A 24,445-nucleotide genomic window follows, 5' to 3' on the forward strand; every position below is an offset into this window, starting at 1 on the left:
AATTTTCTATATTTCTGCATAAATATGATCTAAAACATCATCAGATTTTCACACAAGTCCTAAAAGTAGATAAAGAGAACCCAGTTAAACAAATGAGACAAAAATATTATACTTGTTCATTTATTTATTGAGGAAAATGATCCAATATTACATATTTGTGAGTGGCAAAAGTATGTGAACCTTTGCTTTCAGTATCTGGTGTGACCCCCTTGTGCAGCAATAACTGCAACTAAACGTTTGCGGTAACTGTTGATCAGTCCTGCACACCGGCTTGGAGGAATTTTAGCCCGTTCCTCCATACAGAACAGCTTCAACTCTGGGATGTTGGTGGGTTTCCTCACATGAACTGCTCGCTTCAGGTCCTTCCACAACATTTCCATCGGATTAAGGTCAGGACTTTGACTTGGCCATTCCAAAACATTAACTTTATTCTTCTTTAACCATTCTTTGGTAGAACGACTTGTGTGCTTAGGGTCGTTGTCTTGCTGCATGACCCACCTTCTCTTGAGATTCAGTTCATGGACAGATGTCCTGACATTTTTCCTTTAGAATTCGCTGGTATAATTCAGAATTCATTGTTCCATCAATGATGGCAAGCCGTTCTTCAAGTTTACATTATTTATAGACTTACCTTTTTTGAGTTTAAGCACTACTGCAACTAAGGCCAAGTTTACATTAGACCGTATCTGTCTCGTTTTCTTCGCGGATGCACTGTCCGTTTACATTAAAACGCCTGGAAACACCGGGAAACAGGAATCCGCCAGAGTCCACGTATTCAATCCAAATCGTGTCTGGTCCGGTGCTGTGTAAACATTGAGAATACGCGGATACGCTGTGCTGAGCTCTAGCTGGCGTCGTCATTGGACAACGTCACTGTGACATCCACTTTCCTGATTCGCTGGCGTTGGTCATGTGACGCGACTGCTGAAAAATGGCGCGGACTTCCGCCTTGTATCACCTTTCATTAAAGAGTATAAAAGTATGAAAATACTGCAAATACTGATGCAAATACTGCCCATTGTGTAGTTATGATTGTCTTTAGGCTTGCCATCCTTCCACTTGCAAGTGGTAAGTGACGCGCATGCCCGACATGCACTGAGATCACACACACAGCGGCTCAGTCCCAAATCACTGCTCGTGCGCTTCACTCGCGCGCTCTGTGAGCTGCGCAGGGCCGGAGTGCACACCCTCCAGAGGGCACTCGCTGTTCAGGGCGGAGTGATTTGGAGCGCAGGATGCCTGCGGAGCCGAGCGTATCCGTGTATTGGCATTGCTATGTGCACGCGAATCGTGTATTGGCGTTGCTGTGTGCATGCTAATCGTTTTAAAAACGTTAATCTGATGATCCGCTGATACGGTCTAATGTAAACCCCACATAAAAAAAAAATCACAGACCCTTTGGCTTTGCCTCATAAAGAACCCTCACGGTTCCTGGACTCCACTTTGACGATGACTGTGATGACTCACTGTTTAGTTGATTAATTTGTGTTCAGTGCAGTACGAGGCAGGGCAGAGATACTCTACACAACTTTGGAACTGTGTGAAGATGAAATATTTGTTATGGTTGGAAAATTCTCCTGCAGCACATCAAAGTCACTATGCACCATCTCACACTCCCCCTCTACCCCACCTATTAGTGAGACTACCATGGGAACTTGACTCTTCAAATATTATTGGGGTCGTGACCAGGGCGTTTCTAGCTATTAAGAAGCCCAGGGGCTGAGTCAAGTTTTCCTGGGGTTTGTATTTTTTGGCACAGATAGGTTGGCGAGGTTACTGTATATCGAACTTTACAGAATAATATTATCACCCACACACATTCAAATGTTCGGACATCTTTATTAGTGACTGTTGCACGGCACTTTTTACTTTTTATGGAGTTCACTTCAGTTTCCGTCTCCTTATTCTTAAGTGATTATCAACAGCCATAATGTCTCAGGAAACTGACGCGTGTGTCAACTGACTATTAAAGATGACTAGGAAAATATATCATCAGTTTAATCAAAATATTATTTCTCACTCACAGATCTCTCCTTTAAGACACATACATTATTATTATAGAACAACATTCAGAATCTGGCGGCACGGTGGTGTAGTGGTTAGCGCTGTCGCCTCACAGCAAGAAGGTCCGGGTTTGAGCCCCGTGGCTGGCGAGGGCCTTTCTGTGTGGAGTTTGCATGTTCTCCACGTGGGTTTCCTCCGGGTGCTCCGGTTTCCCCCACAGTCCAAAGACATGCAGGTTAGGTTAACTGGTGACTCTAAATTGAGCGTAGGTGTGAATGTGAGTGTGAATGGTTGTCTGTGTCTATGTGTCAGCCCTGTGATGACCTGGCGACTTGTCCAGGGTGTACCCCGCCTTTCGCCCGTAGTCAGCTGGGATAGGCTCCAGCTTGCCTGCGACCCTGTAGAACAGGATAAAGCGGCTACAGATAATGAGAGGAGATGAGATGAACATTCAGAATCCCAGATGAGATCCCATCTCACAAGACTATGATTATATTTATATGTCCTTCAAAGTTTCTCTCTCTCTCACACACACACACACGCACACAAATACCATTTTCTCCAATGCATCCAGGCTCAGTTGACTGCAGCAGCTCATTTGTAGTATCTGGACAACACAAATTTATGTTGACATTAATACTGCATGAAAATACAAAACAAGAGTGCTCTGAGAGCACAGTATCCCCCGCTAACAACTATATCTATGCTGTAAGTGCTTAATACACCCTCGTGAAATTGTCGAAGCACAAGTTTGGTAATCAAGGGCTGTGACTCTGGTAAAATGTGACTGAATTGAACAAAATTACAACAAAGAATCCTGTCAAGTTTCATGAAAGTCCTCCAAAAATTGTGAGAAGAGTTGATTTCAGAAGGTGAGTATCCTTCCCCGGATGGACGGACATTACCATGACATGATCCCCCTTCAGGCCTTTCGGCCAGCAGGGATAAAAACTATCCATCCATCCATTATCCATAGCCGCTTATCCTGTACAGGGTCGCGGGCAAGCTGGAGTCTACCCCAGCTGACTATGGGTGAGAGGCGGGGTTCACCCTGGACAAGTCGCCAGGTCATCGCAGGGCTTGACACATAGAGACAAACAACCATTCACACTCACATTCACACCTACGGTCAATTTAGAGTCACCAATTATCCTAACCTGCATGTCTTTGGACTGTGGAGGAAACCGGAGCACCCGGAGGAAACCCACGCAGACACGGGGAGTCTCCTGTTGGCCACTGGGCTCAAATCCAGAACCTTCTTGCTGTGAGGCAACAGTGCTAACCACTACACCACCGTGCTGCTTGATAAAAACTGTTTTATCCCTATATGTGACTAATACGCCAAAGGCTGGCTATGGGATGGTTGGCCTGCTTCTGCGTAGGCTAGATGGAGCATTAAAACATATGATTATCCATCCATCCATTCCAGGAAGGGTACTCTCACATTCTGAAATCAACTCCTCTCACAATTTTGGGAGGAATTTCACAAAACTTGACAGGATTCTTTGTTATATGTCAGTAATACGCATATTACAATTTAGATCAATTCAGTCAAATTTTTTCAGAGTTAGGGCCCTTGATTACCAAACTTGTACTTTGACAATTTCATGAAAGTGTGCTCGTCTTCTGAAACCAACTCCTCTCATAATTTTTGCAGGAATTTCACGAAACTTAGCAGAAGGTTTTGCTATATCTCAGTAATGCGCATATTACAATTTCGTTCAATTCCGTCACATTTCACCAGAGTTATGGCCCTTGATTACCAAACTTGTACTTCGACAATTTCATGAGGGTGTATCCAGCACTTATAGCATAGGGATACTGTGCTCTCAGAGCACTCTTGTTAAATGATGTCAGGGTAATTATTGGTGTCTACATGAACACAAATTGTTGTTGACCTGTTACCTGTTAAATAAACTTAGTCGGGGCAAACAGACCCCCACTGTAGATATTCATTAAACTACTCAAACTTTAGAGTTCACCTAGTAACTAATTATACAGACTCTACGCTGTAAATTCAACATATCCAGGCTACATGGAGCGGGTTTCTGTGCATCAACATAATTTGATAGGTGACATTGTTGATAGTCTGTATCTACACCCATGGTTGATGACTCGTCATCTGTTTACATCTTGAAAAATCCAACAATGGTGGATGTTTTTTTGTTTTAAGTCACCTTCTGACCAGTTCTGAATGTCCTTCTTCTGTTGACGGTTACCAAAGCAGTGTCCGAAATCACTCACTCATTCACTACTCTCTACTCACAATTCTATATAGAGGACTGTATAGTGAGTTCACTGGTAAAATGAAAAACCCTTTCGGACACTACTCTGCCACGCTGGTATTTATGTCATTACTGTCGCACAGTTAAAACGGAGGCTACTGAGCGTATTTCCTACATTAATCAGTACAAAGTACTTTGTGTCTGCTGCATCCTTCAGCTCTTTTAAATCAAGGTTGAATACTTTCGTTCTTCTTCGCCGCTGCCTTTTATTAAATCAAATTCGAGGCTTTTGATTAATTCCTCACTCTGCACTCTTTTATTCTTGTATTTTATTTATTTCTATTTTAGCTTATTTTCTATTCTCTTACTATTTTTAATTGTACTTGAATGTCCGTTTATAATGTGTTTCTTCCTCCGTCAGTTCACCCCAACACACTACAATATTAACGGTCCTAATGAAGCAGTTTTTCTTTCAGCGTGACCCCAATGCATGATGGTGTGTATATTGTTTAGTTAGTGCCCATCAGTTGTACACTACTTTTCACAGTGCATTGTGGGATACTATGAGTGCACTATGTAGGATGTAGTAATTCTCAGTATGCATTCGGACAGCACTACAAAATGTCAAACTCACTCTATAGTCCACTATAACGTGAGCAGTGATTGATTTTGGATACGGCACAAAATTTTGAATGTGCACTGTGCAGCACTCAATTATGTCCCCCCCTTCCCCTCATCTTTGGATGCTGCAAGTCAAGTTTCTGATCATTCGGGTCCATCTCAGAAACTGCTCTCTCATTTGGGACATTATGATCAAAAAATAAATTTTCTAATTTTACTATTTTTTTTTGCATTTACCAAACACTCAATGTTTCTTTTGTCATGTTTAATAAGAATAAAGATAGTATCTTGCTTTATCTGGCTTCCACTGTGGAACATTTTTTGATTACAATTCAAATGCTTTTGTAAAATTGATTTCCATATAAAATAACTACATCATGAAGAATTAAAGCCCCTCCTTCACAGATGAGTGAAAATATTGAATAAATTTCCTCTTTTTGATTGCTTGGGTTAAAAATGGCAAGTTATGATGACTGAATTGATTATTCACTTAAATATGAATAATATGATACAGTTTGGGTATTTGATATGGCGAAATAGGACACAATGGAAAAATCAAGAACACACCGGAAAGATGAGAATAACGGCGGTGGTAAAAGAACAGCGACTGTACCGGCTGAAGGTCGCGCGGGTCTCTGCTGCGGCGCGCGAGCAACGGGACATCACTACCGCACCGGACGGAGCGCGAGGCGGGGGCGGGGCAAAATGACTGGCCGTAGATTCTATCAAAAGTTCGATCTAAATTGACCATGGTTGCAAAATATTGGCCAAAAATACGCAAACACTACGAAATATGAAAGTAAGATGAAAAAGAAACATTCTATTGCCTTATACTGCAAGACTAAAACAAAATAAAACTGTCAAAACTCACCTTTTCAGTGATAACATCTGAACAGATCACCCGCGTAACAGAAAGACCGCAAATGGAAACATGATCAACTTCGAACTGCTGGAGTGGAAAATTCCATTCTACACATGCAAATTGTTAATGTGTGTCCTTCCCCGCACACAAATAACACGCTACGGTAAAAAATAGACCACAACTCATTTTATAGCTCAGAAATTCATACAAGACCAGCTACCATCGTAACATATTCTGTAAGAAACATATTCTATACCTACCACTCAGCTTTCGTTTTTAAAAACAAAATCGCAGATTTATAGCTAAATGTTTATATGGCGTAGTGATTTTAAGTTCCTACTTTTGGTGAGGTAGTGAGCTTGACCCTGAGGCTTTCCGTTTAGATCAAAACACACGATCGTATTGGTTTTGCGGAAAACGGAGTTACAACGGTGATCAAATATTTTGCATGATGTTTTATTACGGTTATGATTATTCTGTGAGCGCACCGATCCTTAGGTGTATAAAGTTACAACTTAAAATACAATTAGTGATAACTGTAGACTTTTCAGTGGACTATGACCTTTTTAAGGGAATGCGATGTAGTCAACCATTTATTATGTCTCAGATCAAACCGCCATTTTCCCACAAATTTGTAGAATTTTTGCCAAATTCTGAATAGAGTATTCACATCAAAGATTTAGTTTTATCTGTATTATTTCTTTCATCATTTTATTTCAAATTAAAACCAACATCGCCATTCAAAACGGTATAGTTTATTGACTGAGAGTATATTTAGTGGGGTACCCCCACAGTACCCAGTTTCTGAGACAGACCCATTAACCTCTTACCTTTCTGAAGACGAAAATATCTGGGGCTAGGCTCAAAATACCTGGGGTTTGGTTCAATGATAGGGCCTAACGACGCCACTAGTCATGACATTGGTTTTGGAATTCTGATGGTGGTATGAGTGTGTGTGTGTGTGTGTGTGTGTGTGTGTGTTCTCAGCATTACTGCTGGGATGAAATCATTTCAGCAGCTAAAAATATAAAGCTAAGAGGTCTGATATTGACACTGATGAAGGCTAAAGGCTGATTAATCCATACTATGCATGGACAAAGATCATTTGAGCTACAGACTGGGCTGACGGTGTACTAAATGGCCTTGTAAGTGCACACAGCAGCACCTGTGATGAACTCATATCATTGTTGATGCACTCAATCTCATTAGTGCCACTGCTGAAAATGATCACCAAAATGGCAAAATATCTGATTTACTTTATGTTCATGGATATGGCAGAGGGAGGGGAGTGTAGGGGGGTAACATACGGTGCACTACAGTATATACCTACAACTGGTAAATGCTAAAATAGTCACGAAATGTATAATTACTTTGTACATTTGTATAATTATTTTGTAAAGGTATAATTACTTTGTAATTACTTTGTGTGTTTGTTTGCTAACGCTTTTCAGCCTGCGCATATAATGTGTCAGTGTTGGCAGTGGCTACAGTGAACACGATGGCAGCCCAGCCTGTGTCAATGCACAAGTACGAGGAGAGAGTTCAGCAGGTGTGTCTGTCACGTTTACACTCACAAGCAGCATTTACATGACGATAGGTTCTTTGTTGTACCTTTTTATTTGCTCTCAGTACAGTAAAGCACAACGGTACTGCTTTCATACTGCTCCAATTTAACGTGGGTCACAAAAAACAAGGCTTTATTTTATTTGTTGAAAGGTGTATTTACAAGTTAAAATATTTACTTGTTAACGCATGGAGGTAATAAAACTTAAAACCTTGTACACCCAGGTGATATTTCCTATCACATATGGCCCTTTTCCACTACCCTTTTTCAGCTCGCTTCAGCTCACTTCAGCCCGACACGGCTCGCGTTTCGACTACCAAAGAACAGCACGACTCGGCTCGCTTCAGCCCTGCTTAGCCCCTAAAACTCGCACCGTTTTGAAGTGGGGCTGAAGCGAGCCAAAGCGAGCCGAGTGAGGCTGGGGGCGTGAGCAGACACTCCCCTGTGCACTGATTGGTGAGGAGGAGTGTCCTCACATGCCCACACACGCCCCGCGAGCGCGCTGGGATCTGTAAACACCGTAAACCCGGAAGAATAATAATTACGAATTACGAGAATTTCTGAAGCCTTATGCGCCTCGCCTCATCTATACGCTCTTGCCAGTATCTGTTGGCGTTGTCGGTGACAACAAGCCACAGCACCAAGACCAGCAACACTAACGACTCCATGTTTATTGTTTACTATCCGGGTCGTGAGACTACCGCTTAAAAGCTCACTGATGTCACTGTTTGCGCTGCTTAACGACATCACGTGACGTCCACCCACTTTCACTAACTCCACCCAATGTGTCCACCCACTTCCAGCCAGCACGGTTCAGCGCGGTTGTAGTCGAAATGCAACTTCAATAGCCCCGCTCAGCTCGACTCAGCCCAACTCAGCACGGCACGGCTCAGCCCGACTCAGCCGCGTTTGTAGTGGAAAAGCGGCAATATTTTCAGAGGTGGACAAAGTACCCAACTTCATTACTTAAGTCAAAGTACAGATCCCACTGGTCAAATGTTACTCCGATACAAGTGAAAGTTGTACAGTCAAATTTTTAATTAAGTTAAACTACTGAAGTACTTGATTTTAAAAATACTTTAAGTGCATATCCTGGGCCAATTTCATTTTTTTTATATGAAAGTATGTCCCTTTACACACTCATCCAGAAGGGTAATTTTGCACAAGGCCATCTGTCTACAGCAGAAAAAAATTAAATAACAAAACGCGTCTTAACAAAACCCATGTTAAAAATCCCAAAGGAGTCTGGAGCCAGATTCGTGACGTTATCTGCGGAAGCGCCAGCAGGCTGCGCGAGCTTTGCACGGTTTCAGTGCACAGCCTGTGTAAACCAAGCGCTCCCATTTCTCTCTCATTGTCCGGTCTATTGGAAAACGATGAGTACTAATCCCATCAAGATTGGTGTTGCTACACCCTCCTACGATACATCTGTTAACCATTTTAATAATTACGTGACAGCGTTGAAGAAATTTGCAGAAAACCACCAGGTCGTTTTCTCATAAACAAACCAGCGCTGATGTAGGATTCAGAGGGAGGCGTCCCGCACGCGACGTCACGGAAATCAATGTTTCCTGGGAAATTCAAATGCCAAGTTTTTTCAGAGGCGGACCAATTCGCCTCAAATGGCTTGATTTCAACTGAATTTTTCTGGTATTGCGTAAGGTAAAAAAATTGCAGAGAATGCAGAATGTTACAGATATTTGACCAAAGTTTAATATAAAATAAGAGAATTACATTGATCTTGCGCCTGAATTTACCCGTGATATGCACTTTAAGTATTAAAAGTGCATTTTCTGTCAACGCATCACTGTATTATTGCCACAACGCTTACAAAACCTAATGCCGTGACCAAAGACAGAAATGTGAATTCACAAAATGAACGCATGCTGTGCCATCATGGTGGTTTAACGTTAAGCTAGCTAGTCAGTGAAGCTCCACCTGAAATGCTAGCAAACTCTTTTCAAACTCGAAATCATATTGGGTAGCTAACGCTACTAGAAAAGAAAGATTTCTACATTCTGTTTATTTGGCAAGATTATGCTAAAATATTTCTGAAAGGACTTCAGATAAGTTAACGTTATTCATGTTAGCGCAACTCTGTTTTTACATGCTAACTAACAGTGTCCAAGTTAACTAGCTATGTGTTAACGTTAGCCGTGGACAAGGCTACGGCAACTTGGTGGGTAAATCCATAGAAAGTCATTTGACTAACCAGACTGCATAGACATTGCAACATTATCGCTAGCTCTAAAAGCACACACAACTTCATTACAAGCTTTCTCTTGGAATGAAATGTTTACAGACCTTAATATGCTTCCGCAGGTTGGACGGCGAGTTTTTGTAGGCTGTGATGTGGTTCGTTTTAGGCAAACAAAGCAAACATTTAAAACAAAACGAATCTTTAATCCTTTCAGAAAACTGAAATATGGGTTCTAGGTAAAACCATGAGTGCGTGCATTCTCCAGAAGAACCGCCTCCTTCCATTCTGCCATCAACTGAACAGTCGTGTTCAAATAATGCTGCTGAGAAATCACTGAGCTTGATTTTATACAGTCTATGGATGTGACGTGACCCTCGTGATTACTGATAGTCTGTCTCAGTGTCCCCTGCGAAAAAACCAATCACGTTTTAGAAAAGAAAAGAAAAAAACATCCACTTTCAAACCTGCTTCATAGTAACGAGTAACGAGGACCTTGATAGAAATGTAGTGGAGTGAAAAGTACGATATTTGTCTTTTAAATGGAGTGAAGTTAAAGTCATAAGTTTAAAAAAAAAATACTAAAGTAAAGTACAGATACTCAGAAAGTGTACTTAAGTACAGTACTCAAGTAAATGTACTTTGTTACTGTCCACCTCTGCATATTTTGTACATACAGTTCTGTGCAAAAGTCTTAGGCACATGTAAAAAATGCTGTCGACCAAAAGTGGCTTAAAAAATAATGAAGTGAAATGCTTCAACATTAAAAAAATACTATAAACAGTACTCAGTAAGCCATAATAAATGAAACAAAGTCAGTATTTGGTGTGAGACGACCCTTTGCTTTAAAAAAAATAGTATTCTCAGGTCCAGTGAGTGCAGTTTTATGCAGAAATGAGCTGTAGGTTTTACTGAGCGTCTTCCAGAACCAGCCACAGTTCTTCTGGACACTTTTACCCCTTTTCCACCAAATCAGTTCCAGGGCTGGTTCGGGGCCAGTGCTGGTGCTGGTTCACAACTCGTTCAACTTGCGAGCCAGCTGAGAACCAGTTTGCTTTTCCATAGCTCGCGGTGCTAAGCGAAGCCACGTCATTACGTCGCTGTATACGTCAGTTACGTCGTTGTATATGTCATTACGTCGCTGTATACGTCAGTTACGTCGCTACGTTTGCATAAACCTTGGCGCGAATATCGAAGCAAAAACAACGCGGAAGAAGCAGCAGCAACAACAACAATAATAATAACAATGGATAACTTCGCGTTTGTACAGCTGCTGCTTCTCGTCGCTTAAAAATGGCGAACTTTTGCAGTCTTGTTATTGTTGTTGGTCTTAACAACTCCGCCCCCCCCCGCTGACGTAAGCGGTTCTTTCCTCTGGCCCAGCAGAGAGTTGGTGCTAGCCTGGAACCGGTTTTTCTGGCCCCAGAGCCAGTTCTTTGTCAGTGGAAACAGAAAACACAGTTCCGAACTAAGCACTGGCCCCGAACCAGCCCTGGAACTGCTTTGGTGGAAAAGGGGCATATAACTCACACTCACTTCTTCATTTTGCACCAAAACCCAGTAGCCTTCATTATGTTTTCTTTTTTAATCTGAAAAGTGCTCTCTTATGGAACATGCTGCTCAGATTCTGTAACATTTAATTTTGTGCTGGAGAATGAAACGAACGTCTGGAACTCTAAAATGCTTTTGTAATGTTTTGACTCGATAATGTAGAAGTCATAAAATAGAAATCTATAACAAAGTTTGTATGGAAAAAAAAAATAGGGTGCCGAAGACTTTTGCACAGTCCTGGGGTAGGTTTCCTGAAAACCTCTTAAGGCTAAGAGCGTCTTTATTTACCTCTTAAGATCCATCGTCAAGCTAACGTGGTTTTCCCGAACAATATCGTAGCCAAAGTGGACCTTTAGTTTGCTAAAATGCTTGCCTAAAATGTTAGTTTCAATTATTAATTGCCACATTATATATCTCATCTCATTATCTCTAGCCGCTTCATCCTTCTACAGGGTCGCAGGCAAGCTGGAGCCTATCCCAGCTGACTACGGGCAAAAGGTGGGGTACACCCTGGACAAGTCGCCAGGTCATCACAGGGCTGACACATAGACACAGACAACCATTCACACCTACGGTCAATTTAGAGTCACCAGTTAACCTAACCTGCATGTCTTTGGACTGTGGGGGAAACCGGAGCACCTGGAGGAAACCCACACGGACAGAACATGCAAACTCCACACAGAAAGGCCCTCGCCGGCCCCGGGGCTCGAACCCAGGACCTTCTTGCTGTGAGGCGACAGCGCTAACCACTATACCACCGTGCCGCCCCACATTATATATGTAATGTTTAATGATGATACAATACAAGGGTAAGTCAAAAAGTTCTAAGACAGATGTTATAATTTCAAAATTCTAAAGAATTCAGAAAAGGAATACAAAGAAGGAATTCTCCGATGGAAACATCGCTTGCAGAAGTGTTTAGACTTAAATGGAGGATATGTAGAGAAATGGCTTTATTTTCATAAATAAATATTTTTTTCATTTGTCTTAGAACTTTTTGACTTACCCTCATGTATTAACATATTTTAAACACTTTATATTTGATTGGTTTTGGTTAAAAACGAATGTCATGTGACCTCATCAACTGGATTTAGCAACTACTAATGCCTTTAGCAGCTACTAATGCCTATATCAGGGACACGCATTGCAAAGACGCTCTTCATAATGTTGCTCTTCAGACTCCTCCTTACGAGTGAGTTCGGGAAAACCACGTTTAGAAACAATGTCTGTTGCTTAAGAGAGTCTCTCAACTCACTCTTTAGCCCTAAAGGGCAACGTGATCGGGAAACCTACCCCTGTACATTTTCTGTATCAGTTTGTTTATACCTCAGTGCTGTTGAAGGCTTGATTCTGATTTTTCAGTCGATGTTGATTAATTTTCTATAACAGCAGCTTTGACAGTAGTGCCGGTTAATCGCAGGCGTATATCAATGCATTCTTTCTAATAACGTACTGTTTCCATGGTAACTTTATAGTAACTTACAGAAGAACAGATTTAAAACGTGTAATTCTTGATGTGGTATAGGTTTCTATGAGAATACATTTATGTAATATTTATGGAAGGAGTCTCCAGTGTCAGAGCTTTGTAACAGTCAGAGTAAAGCTGACACAGGATAGGTTTCAGAATAAGGGCTTTGTGGTTTCTGTGTAACCTTTTATTCATTTAAAGTGTATATAATGCTTTAAAATTAATATATATCATTAGTAACGACCAAAATAAATTAATAAAGCAGGGGAGAAAATAATATTATTTATTTATTATTTTATTGTCAAGCACAAAACTATCGATAAATCACAGCTTCCAGATCCCGGAAAAAGGCAGCCTCGCCCCAGGGCTAATCTCGCATGAAGTCACGTGTGGAACCGCGGTTATCTGGGCCATTTCCGTTCATCTGACTCCGTGCTTGTTTACTCACTAAAATTGGATATTGCTGATGGAATCTTACAACAATAACGATGTGAAAGTGCTGAGTTGTGTTTGGATGTTCAAATCCATATACAACAGGACATTCAGTTCACGAATTTCTGAGAAATGACACTAATCTAAAGTGACAGTGGGTGAGGTTTGTGCAAACGAAGCGGGCAGATTTCGTGTCGATTTCCTACTAATAATAAATCTGATTCATCAAGCGTTCATCACCACCAGAACGACCACATGGGAATTATTGGAGCAAAAAAGAATCCCATTTATTTAATAAATGACATTTGATCAGAAATTTGGAAAGTTCGTCGATTCCCCTATTCTCACCCAGTTCATATTTTCTTTCAGTCAGGGGCGTGTTTAGCCTATTTTTGGGGGTGCTCAAGCACCCCCAAAAACGAGCTCAGCACCCCCTAGCTCAGCACCCTCAAAAACACTGCTTTTGGACGTAATTTTCAGAAATAAGTGCCCTTGCGCACTGCGCAATGAATGTGTGCGCGGGCGTGTGTGTGTTCTTGAATTCACCTGTTATGTGATAGTTCTATGACCAGTAAAATACCTCTCCTCCTTGCGTCCCCTCTGATTGGGTTGCCTGTCCGCGCAAGTGCTTGCTACGACATGGTGTTTTTTTTTAACTGGATTCCACGCCGATGAGGAACTCGACGTAGCACCTGAGTATTACTGGCATAGCGAGATGTGAAGGTACGGACTGGAGTTACAATTGTTAAACACAACACAATAATATGCATAATGCAATATTGATGTTCCGTGGTCTATGAACAGAATGATAAAAACGACATTTATCATCCATATCGAGATACTTTTGTGCAGAGCTGTACAAGTGCTACGGTGCTAGACCACCGTGTGTTAGTCAATTTTATTTAATGTAACATAGCGTTTACGTTTGCTTATCATTCACAAATCCAAACCCTGGTCATTGTCTGAAACGTATATATACGTATAGCACTATATCTGAAACGTACATGCACGAAGCAAGCAATTAAACAAATGACGATCAAAAGAACACTACCAAAATATAACAAAAAATATAAACTAATGTAAACTAATGTAAAATCATAATACACACTATTATTACACAATACACAATAACACATTAATTAACAATTACCACTGTTCAAAATGAATAGCTCCAACATTACAAATGCAGTAGTAGGTATTGCTTAGTTAAAAATATAACGTAAATATTTGTGTCAGTGGTTGTAAATGTGTAGATATCATAGTTTATTGGGTCAACTTCTGTTAAAACATTGCATAAGTCTAGTCTTGTCTAGTCTAGTCATCTTGTCTAGTTAAGTCTAGTCTAAATGCGGAATAAACGTGGAAACACTGTCGTTCAAGCCAGGTGCCTCTGTCAGCTCTGGGGGCTAAGCACCCCCAAAGATCAGATGCTAGAATCGCCCCTGCTTTCAGTAATTACGCTGAATAAGTGTACGTTTTAAAGATTATATTTCTGCATTTATTGAGGTACATACATGTTATTTACCAACTGGGAGGTCCGTAGGGTGAAATACCGTGACCGAGGTCTTGAAAGTACTGAGCAAGGCCCTCTGGGCCGAGGTCACGGTATTTCACCATACGGACCGACCTTAAGCTGGTAAATAATATATATATTTTTTTCTTTACCAAATTCTAGCAGAAAACGAGAGCGCCCGGAAGGGAAAACAGCCGAGCTGAGGCGAGCCGCCATTTTGAATCCTCATTCATGGCTGTAATGCAAATTGCTTCCTCCTCGGTATACAAGTGCACTTTCATGGCAGGAAAAAAACTACATTTTGCCACCTATGTAGTCCCCTGTTTATACAAATAGGAGTCATTCAAGATTCAGCCATGTTTTTGCTCGGCGTTAGCAACAGTTACAGGTTTTTAGCTTTCTCCTGAAATGTTTTCTTTTATTTCTTCTTCCTCAGGGTAGTAAAACTCGCTTTCGCTGTGAACACTGTCGTTATCACTATCCATGCTGTAAAATTAATGCTATTCTCCTGAGAAATGCTGGCAAAAATGTATAAGATTTTTGATAATCTTATAAATAAATCTTATTAAAAAAAGATAAATGTTGACAAAAAATTCTACTATGTTTTTGTTGTTGTGAACGAGCGAGTCGCCAGAGGTCCATAACTGGGGTCTGTATTGTAGGAGACGGACCCGCTCGCCAGCCAATCAGAGCGCAGAATTTGATGGAAACCGCACCGCTAAAAAAATAAATGTAAATATTTTCCCTGTATTTTGCAGCGGCGAGCTTAGAATAAAAATCCACAAACCAGTCTGTGTTTCCGATTCTCTCTGGCTGGTGGTGCGCTATCGGCGGTGAGCAGGACTGTCATGAACTGGCATCTGTTTCTCATCTTGAGGGCTTGAAAAGAGAAGCATTTACTCCGGAATATCTTTGATAATTATCTGCCCCTTCATCCGACGTATAAGAATCCCAATCACGATCAGAATTCTGTCCAAAACGTGATTCCATATAGAGAATGGGCTAACCACTGCTGCGCACGTGAACGAAATTGATCCTTGGATTGTTACATGTGTGACGTCACGCACTCCTTCAGGATCTTCCGGATCAGTCTCGGTAGATTCTGTGAAAATCGGCTGATCTTATTGATTTTCTATTAATTCATAGCCTTTTGGATCAGCTATGGTTTGAAAACACATGGCCAATCAACATAATGATTGTTGCTTTGTACAAGGAAAAAAGTGTGATTTAGGGACATTACATACACTTTAAGAGAGAGGGGGAAAAAAGAGGCTGATGAAGAAATGCTAGTTTAGGGGGTGTTGTGGCTCAGGTGGCTAAGGCACCATACCATAAATCTGGGGACCCGGGTTCGATTCCGACCTGAGGTCATTTCCCAATCCCTCCCCGTCTCTCTCCCACTCATTTCCTGTCTCTACACTGTCCTATCCAATAAAGGTGGAAAAGGCCCCCAAAAAAAATCTTTAAAAGAAATGATAGTTTATTGCTGCTGTAACATAACTGATAACAGGAAATTTTTTCATAGACGTTTACACAAGATTAAATGTAAATAAATTGTATAATGTGACTTTCTTAGTAAATAAAAAACTGTAATTATTGGCAAATAATGGGATGTGATACCAAGACAGATAGTGCAACAATGCTACATATCTTAGGCTGGTTACCGGTGAGCGAGAGAATCCAACACAGAAGCTTTGCCACATTTCGTAGGATACTACACACTGGAGTGCTGAAAACATTGTACAACCAACTCACATTCCAGTCAAACAACAGTTGGTACCAAACTCGATCAACAACAACAAACTCCATCAAACTGCCAAAACCTAAAACTAATGCTGAAAGGAAACGCTTCCTCTACCGTATGTCTCATCAATGGAATACAACACACGACAGGACAGTTAATGAATGAACTTGTATTTTTCTTTTATTTCTGCAGTATGATTATGTATTTTATGTATTTTAGTGTGATTGTTCTGTAGTTTCCCTGTCTGTCATGTGATATTGTATTGTACTTCATGTATAGGACCACAGAGAGAATAGCTAACAGAAACGTCAAGCTAATTGCGGATCCAAATAAAGTCAAAGTCAAATAATAAAACAATTCAGGACATGCTCTTCTTATAAGAAAATAATGTTTTGAGGTGGTAGTGTAGGCCACGTTACACCATCCTGTTGTTGATTATTTTCCTCTAGCAGCACAGCCCCAACTGATTTGTTCCACACAAAGAACACACAATGGACAGTTTTTATGTCCAGCATTTACAGTAACATGTGGTTTACGTGCAGGGGGACGAGCAGACAGACAGCGATCCAGAGAAGAGTTTTGCAGACACAGGAATGGGGAGAACCTGCAACAGTGCTCTTGCCGAATCCACTCGCATGGATACAGATAAAGCTTCTATATACAGGTAATTTCATACAGGAACGTCCAGGTGTATGTAATGAAGCATAACCACTAACTGATTTATAATATGCCAAATAAATATGCCTGATATAAACATACTGCCAGTCAAAAGAGTTTGAACATCTGAAAATTATATTTTAATACGTTTAAAATAAACGATACAGTATAGAAATAAAATAAGGAATTTATTAACCGGTCTCAGCCCGCTCTCGGATCTTGTTACACTCTGAGCTTAAAGCCGTTAAGCCTACAGATAAAAGACTCATACACAGTGTTAGCATTAGCTGTAAAACTGTAAAAGAAAAAAAATATGCTGTGTGCCTAATTAGAGTGACAAAGATTTTGACATTTCTTATTTCATGAAACATTAATACGGTAATAAACGTTTCTCCATTCACGTTAACTTTTCCTTAGTTTAGATTTGAAATTAGGCAGTAGATTGTTGCCTGAAAGACTTGGACAGAGTTGTCTGACGTGATTATGAACAAGCATCACAGCACACAGATACTCTATATCACCAAAAGTATGTGGACATCTGACTATTGTACCCATATGTGCTTCTTAAAAAAACAACAACTTTTAAAACCATGAACTTTAATATGGAGTTGATCTTCCATCGACTGTAAAAGCTTCCCACTACATTTTGAAATGTCGCTGTTGGAATTTGTGTTCATTCAGCTGTAAGAGCATTAGGGGAACCAATTGTGGCAACATTTCAGGGAAGGTCCACATATGGCATGATGGTAACGGCACAAGGCAACTGTTTTATTCTCAAAGTACAGTGCCTTGCAAAAGTATTCATCCCCCTTGGTGTTTGTCCTTTTTTGTCGCATTACAAGCTGGAATTAAAATGGATTTTTGGAGTGTCAGGACCATTTGATTTACACAAAATGCCTACCACTTTAAAGGTGAAAATTGTTGTTTTATTGTGACACAAACAATAATTAAGATGAAAAAACAGAAATCTGGAGTGTACATAGGTATTCACTCCCCCCCCCCGAAAGTCAATACTTTGTTGAGTCACCTTTTGCTGCAATTACGGCTGCAAGTCTCTTGGGGTATGTCTCTATTAGCTTAGCACATCGAGCCACTGGGATTGTTGCCCATTCCTCAAGGCGAAACTGCTCCAACTCCTTCAAGTTAGATGGGTTGCGTTGGTGTACAGCAATCTTCAAGTTATGCCACACATTCTCAATTGGGTTGAGGTCTGGGCTTTGATTAGGCCATTCCAAGACATTTAAATGTTTCCCTTTAAACCACTCCAGTGTAGCTTTAGCAGTATATTTAGGGTTATTGTCCTGCTGGAACATGAACCTTCATCCCAGTGTCAAACCTCTGGCTGACTCAAACAGGTTTTCCTCCAGAATTGCCCTGTATTTAGCGCCATCCATCTTTCCTTCAGTCCTGACCAGCTTTCCTGTCCCTGCAGATGAAAAATATCCCCACAGCATGATGCTGCCACCACCATGCTTCACTGTAGGAATGGCGTTCTCAGGGTGTTGGGTTTGCATCACACATGGTGTTTCCCATGATGGCCAAAAAGATCAATTTTAGTCTCATCTGACCAGAGAATCTTCTTCCATGTGTTTGGGGAGTCTGCCACATGCTGTTGGAGAAACTCCAAACATGTTTTCTTATTTTTTCTTTAAGCAATGGCTTTTTTCTGGCCACTCTTCCATAAAGCCCGGCTCTGTGGAGTGTACAGCTTAAAGTGGTCCTATGGACAGATACTCCCATCTCTGCTGTGGATCTTTGCAGCTCCTTCAGTGTTATCTTTGGTGTCTTTGTTGTATCTCTGATTAATGCCCTCCTTGCCCAGTCTGTGAGTTTTGGTGGGCGGGGCCTTCTCTTGTCAGGTTTGTAGTGGTGCCATATTCTTTCCATTTTGCTATAATGGATTTAATGGAGCTCCGTGGGATATTTTTTTTTTTTATAACCCAACCCTGATCTATACTTCTCCACAACTTTGTCTCTGACCTGTTTGGAGGCTCCTTGGTTCTCATGTTGCTTGCTTAGTAGTGTTGCAGAGTCAGGGTCCTTCCAGAACAGGGTGATTTATAGAGACACCATGTGACAGATCATGTGACACTTTGATTGCACACAAGTGGATCTTAAAGGAGATACGCAGAGCCTTTATTTTTAAATAAATTTCTGAGTGGATAATATCTCCATCCTTGACTCTTGTATGCTGCATAAATGAGAATAAAAAAATATATTTTTGAGAGTTAAAATCAACCGCAAAGTTAGCATTCAAGCTGCCAGCCAGCCCTGAGTGTGTGACGTCACAGCAGGAACCGGTTTTAAGGCCAAGGCTTTTGACAGCTATAGACCAAAGTCATATAAATAAAAATTTATGGTGAAAGTAAGAAATCCCGTTACCGACTTGCTCAACTAAGACTGATTTGACTTCACTGATTGTGGGTTGACCCTCATTAAAACAGGATAGGTGTTATAACTTATGCAACATACATGTACATGCATGCATTTTCACTGATCAAACGTAAAAGGCTAATTAAATAATCAGATGAACTGAGACAATCACATTCTGAAACAAATTAAATAATCTTATACCGGTAACTTAAACACACAATACAAGTTACATGTATTACTCTAAATGCAGGTAAACATGCTGTTTTTGTTCTTTTATATCCAAACTAGAGTTGGAGCTTACCCGTCTGTGTTCTTGCTTCTTGAAGGCCGATCTTGTGGCTGATTGTTTTGAAACAATCTGACTTTCAGTTGTTCATTCAGTTCTCTGTTCATTCGCTTCTTCCACATAAGGGCGAGATATTGCTGCTGAGGCGAGCATATCCAGCGGAGAAATCAGACGGCTGGTCCACTCATTCTCCATTTTCTCCATATTGTGTACTCCGCCATTACTGCTCGGCTCAGGCAATTACTAAAACCCAGGATGAGACGGGATGTCACCGGTTTTAGCAACAACTGCGGGGAGGTCACTGCCCGAGCGATAATATGTCACGTCACATTCCATCCGGGGTTTTACCAACAACCCTCGGCTCACACACCGGGAGAACTGGTGCAACTGAACTTGCTTTCCTTTCCTTGTAGTTTTCTTTTCCTTTAATTGTTGGTACTGCACCCTCTTTCAGTACAGGCTTATAGCCAGCACTCCTCAACAGATCAGAGGTCTCGTACGAGTCTTCAGTAAAATGTGCAGAGCAGAGGAGAGACCACTTCGTAGCCGCCCAATGTGCCCGTGAACAACTTGCAAAATGCATCCAAATCTTTGCAGTTTGAACATTCTTGGGCCATGAATGCAATGTAAATCCACCTTCTGTCATGTTGCTGCACCCGCCAGCAACACATCGACGTGGCATGGCGATAAATTAGCTCAAAATGGAGGCTCGGAGTTGCAGTCAGCTCTGTGTTTTAGTATAGCGGTAATGGTGATGAGACCGATAGACTTCCTGCTGTGACGTTATGAACGTCAAGGTCATTCCCTCAGACCGCTACCTATATGAATCATTTAAATCGTAAAAATTGCTATATTAGATTTATTGTTAACGTTTAAAACTATTCCTGTGCCATTCTTGAGGTCTCAAGGCACTTATAAACAAAAAGTGAGGCCATGGTTCTGCGTATATGCTCTAATCAAATAATTATGTGACTTATGAAGTGAATCGGTTGGACCAGCTCTTATTTAGGGGTTTCATACTAAAGGGGGTGAATACATATGCACAATAAAACAACAATTTTCACCTTTAAAGTGGTCGGCATGTTGTGTAACTCAAATGGTGCTAACGCCCCAAAAATCCATTTTAATTCCAGCTTGCAATGCGACAAAACAGGACAAACACCAAGGGGGATAAATACTTTTGCAAGACACTGTATTTCATAAGGTGCTGCCACAAAAAGTTTTAGAATTTTTATCACGTGTACTTGAAGCATATTATTTACTTACTTATTTATCTGTGTAAATGTATTTATTATGCCTCCGCCACCGTAAGGTGCAGGAGGCATTATGTTTTCGGGTTGTCCGTCCGTCCGTGCGTGCGTCCGTCCCGAAACCTTGTGAACACGATATCTCAAAGGCTAATGAAAGGAATTTCACCAAACTTTCATTGTTTGTGCGCTTTGGGACAAACATGAACTCATTAGATTTTGAGATCAAAAGGTCTAAGGTCAAGGTCACTGTGAGGTCAAATGTCTGTCCGAAAACCTTGTGAACACGATATCTCCAAGGCAGATGAAAGAAATTTTACCAAGCTTTCACCTTTTGTGCATTTGGGGACAAAGATAAACTGATTAGATTTTCAGATCAAAAGGTCTAAGGTCAAGGTCACTGTGAGGTCACATGTCTGTCTGTGTGCGTCCGTCCCGAAACCTTGTGAACGCGATATCTCAAAGGCTGATGGCAGGAATTTCACCAAACTTTCACTGTTTGTGCGCTTTGGGACAAACATGAACTCATTAGATTTTGAGATCAAAAGGTCTAAGGTCAAGGTCACTGTGAGGTCAAATGTCTGTCTGCGTGCGTCCGTCCCGAAAGCTTGTGAACGCGATATCTCAAAGGGTGATGACAGGAATTTCACCAAACTTTCACTGTTTGTGCGCTTTGGGACAAACATGAACTGATTAGATTTTGAGATCAAAAGGTCTAAGGTCAAGGTCACTGTGAGGTCGAATGTCTGTCCGAGAACCTTGTGAACACAGTATCTCCAAGGCAGATGAAAGGAATTTCACCAAACTTTCACCATTTGTGCATTTGGGGACAAAGATAAACTCATTAGATTTTGAGATCAAATGGTCTAAGGTCAAGGTCATTGTGAGGTCAAATGTCTGTCCACGTGCGTCTGTCCCGAAACCTTGTGAACGCGATATCTCAAAGGGTGATGACAGGAATTTCACCAAACTTTCACTGTTTGTGCGCTTTGGGACAAACATGAACTGATTAGATTTTGAGATCAAAAGGTCTAAGGTCAAGGTCACTGTGAGGTCAGATGTCTGTCCGAAAACCTTGTGAACACAATATCTCCAAGGCTAATACAAGTAATTTCACCAGGTCAAGATTACTGTGAGGTCAAATGTCCATCCCCAAATCACAACTTAATAAGGCATGTAGTCTACCAGGCGGAGGCATCCCCATCGACGCCATTGGCGTCGAGTTCTATCTAGTTTTAAGTATTTATCTGTATAGATTTTACAACACATCTTTTTTTTTGCCATGAAATGGCCACAGGTGCTCATATGGCATTAAACAAAAATGACCTACCTACCTACTGATGGTGTGATGAGCAGGTGTCCACATACTTTTGGCCATATAATGTAGGTGCACGCTCTAACTGGTAGAGTGTGTGACATGTTAAACACTCCGTCTACCAGTTTAAACGATGTAGACATTCTTTCGGTAAACTGCATCAACATTGTTGAAGCTGTTACTGTTCGACTATTCCAGCAGTGGCATTTTACTCTTGTGTAAGAGTCTTGTGTATTTCTTACTGTAACACACACACATGTAACCTATTTTATGATTAAATAGGGCTGTGTAATTTTAGCTTGCACCCATATCCTTGCAAATAGGCGAGCCCCAGGTCTGTTTTCAGTGACTTTCATCCTGAATCCAGTCATTCTATCATGTTTGTTCATCTCCAGTGCCTCGTGTGTTGTTTTCTGTGGGCCTGCAGGCATCCGCTCTTTCCTCTCCTCACCCTTCTGTTTGAGAAGTGCGAGCAGTCTACTCAGAGCTCAGAGTGTGTCACGTCGGCGAGCTTTGATATCGATATCCAGAATTTTGTACGCAACCAAGAGAAAGAGGACAAAGCTTTCTTCAGTGAAGATACTGAGCTCGACAGCCTGGTGAGAATTCCTGTAGTAGAATGGACATTAAAATGTTTTCTTTGCTGATGTGTAACATATTGTAAATTTTTCTTTGCATAATGATCATAAATATTTGGTGACTTTACAATACACCAGGTCCTGTTTTAAGATCTCGGCAACACGAGTCTCATTCTTTGTCAGTAACTTCAAAAGATGCGATGTTATCATATTATCACGATCCGTTGTCACTATTCGCTTTTCTGTGATTAATGAAATATCTCATCAGTACTTCAACAACAGTTTTAACAGATTCCAAAATTTTTCTATTTCTTCCGTGTCAAAAATTTTTTTTTTGCGTAACACTTTACAATTAAGGTTCCTTTAACTAACATTCGTATAAATACACAGGTGACTATAAGAAATCGTGCACACTGATTGGTCGAGAAATTCTAACTATTTCTCGATCACATCGAGCAACTTGGCAAAATGGCGGCCGATCGCTTCGTCACCGTAAGTGAGGAAGAATTACAAATGATGAAAGAAAACGCTGTTCCTAAAAGCTCTAAAGATGCTACGAAATTTGGTCTAAAACTGTTCAAAGGTAAGGTGGAGTTGGGATTTATTTTATCAATTTCAAAACAAAGGATTTTATGTGAGTCGTGTAGGTAAGTGACACAACCTGCGTGCACCTTTATTACATTTGCATACTGCTTTTGAAGTTTGAAATAAATTATTTGTAATAATCTCATCTCATCTCATTATCTCTAGCCGCTTTATCCTTCTACAGGGTCGCAGGCAAGCTGGAGCCTATCCCAGCTGACTACGGGCGAAAGGCGGGGTACACCCTGGACAAGTCGCCAGGTCATCACAGGGCTGACGCATAGACACAGACAACCATTCACACTCACATTCACACCTACGGTCAATTTAGAGTCACCAGTTAACCTAACCTGCATGTCTTTGGACTGTGGGGGAAACCGGAGCACCCGGAGGAAACCCACGCGGACACGGGGAGAACATGCAAACTCCACACAGAAAGGCCCTCGCCGGCCCCGGGGCTCGAACCCAGGACCTTCTTGCTGTGAGGCGACAGCGCTAACCACTACACCACCGTGCCGCCTCATTTGTAATAATATTTCATTATTTTTAAATAATCATAAATAATAAATAGTGTATTTATACTAAAACAATTATTTATACTAAAACAATTATTCGCCTCAGGCTCAGTGAATATTGGTGAATAATAACCTCGATTTCATCTCAGTTATTATTCACCGATATTCACTTTGCCTTTGGCGAATAATTGGGGGGGTAATACTGGTTTACCTCTGTCTGTCCGTCCATCCGTATCTCCGTCCATCTGAATCACCCTTTTTCTCAGCAACCACAAATCATAGCCCCTTGGTACTTGGTACCAAACTTCAGCTTGGGGTTCTATACCATGTATACAATGGGGCAAAAAAATATTTAGTCAGCCACTAATTATGCAAGTTCTCCCACTTAAAAAGATGAGAGAGGCCTGTAATTTTCATCATAGGTACACTTCAACTATGAGAGACAGAATGGGGGGAAAGAATCCAGGAAATCATATTGTAGGATTTTTAATGAATTAATTGGTAAATTCCTCGGTAAAATAAGTATTTGGTCACCTACAAACAAGCAAGATTTCTGGCTCTCACAGACCTGTAACAACTTCTTTAAGAGGCTCCTCTGTCCTCCACTCGTTACCTGTATTAATGGCACCTGTTTGAACTCGTTATCAGTATAAAAGACACCTGTCCACAACCTCAAACAGTCACACTCCAAACTCCACTATGGCCAAGACC

At 41.0% G+C, this 24,445-nt stretch overlaps 1 protein-coding gene across 3 annotated transcripts in view; it reads left to right on the forward strand.

The window, feature by feature from the left end:
• Positions 1-298: 298 nt before the first annotated feature.
• pknox1.1 (pbx/knotted 1 homeobox 1.1) overlaps positions 299-24,445 on the forward strand; it is a 41,975-nt gene continuing 17,828 nt past the window's right edge. The window contains exons 1-4 of one of the 3 annotated variants that reach the window (XM_060930401.1): positions 299-389; positions 7,164-7,261; positions 16,724-16,845; positions 22,487-22,658. In XM_060930401.1, the coding sequence (XP_060786384.1) occupies positions 7,211-7,261; positions 16,724-16,845; positions 22,487-22,658 (345 nt within the window). In that variant the 5' untranslated portion in view covers positions 299-389; positions 7,164-7,210. Of the gene's footprint in view, positions 390-6,699; positions 6,858-7,163; positions 7,262-12,635; positions 13,648-16,723; positions 16,846-22,486; positions 22,659-24,445 lie in introns of those variants that run through there. The other 2 variants (XM_060930400.1, XM_060930402.1) reach the window with 2 other exon arrangements.

The sequence above is a fragment of the Neoarius graeffei genome, chromosome 9 (assembly GCF_027579695.1).
Source record: "Neoarius graeffei isolate fNeoGra1 chromosome 9, fNeoGra1.pri, whole genome shotgun sequence".
Classification (NCBI taxonomy): Eukaryota; Metazoa; Chordata; class Actinopteri; order Siluriformes; family Ariidae; genus Neoarius; species Neoarius graeffei.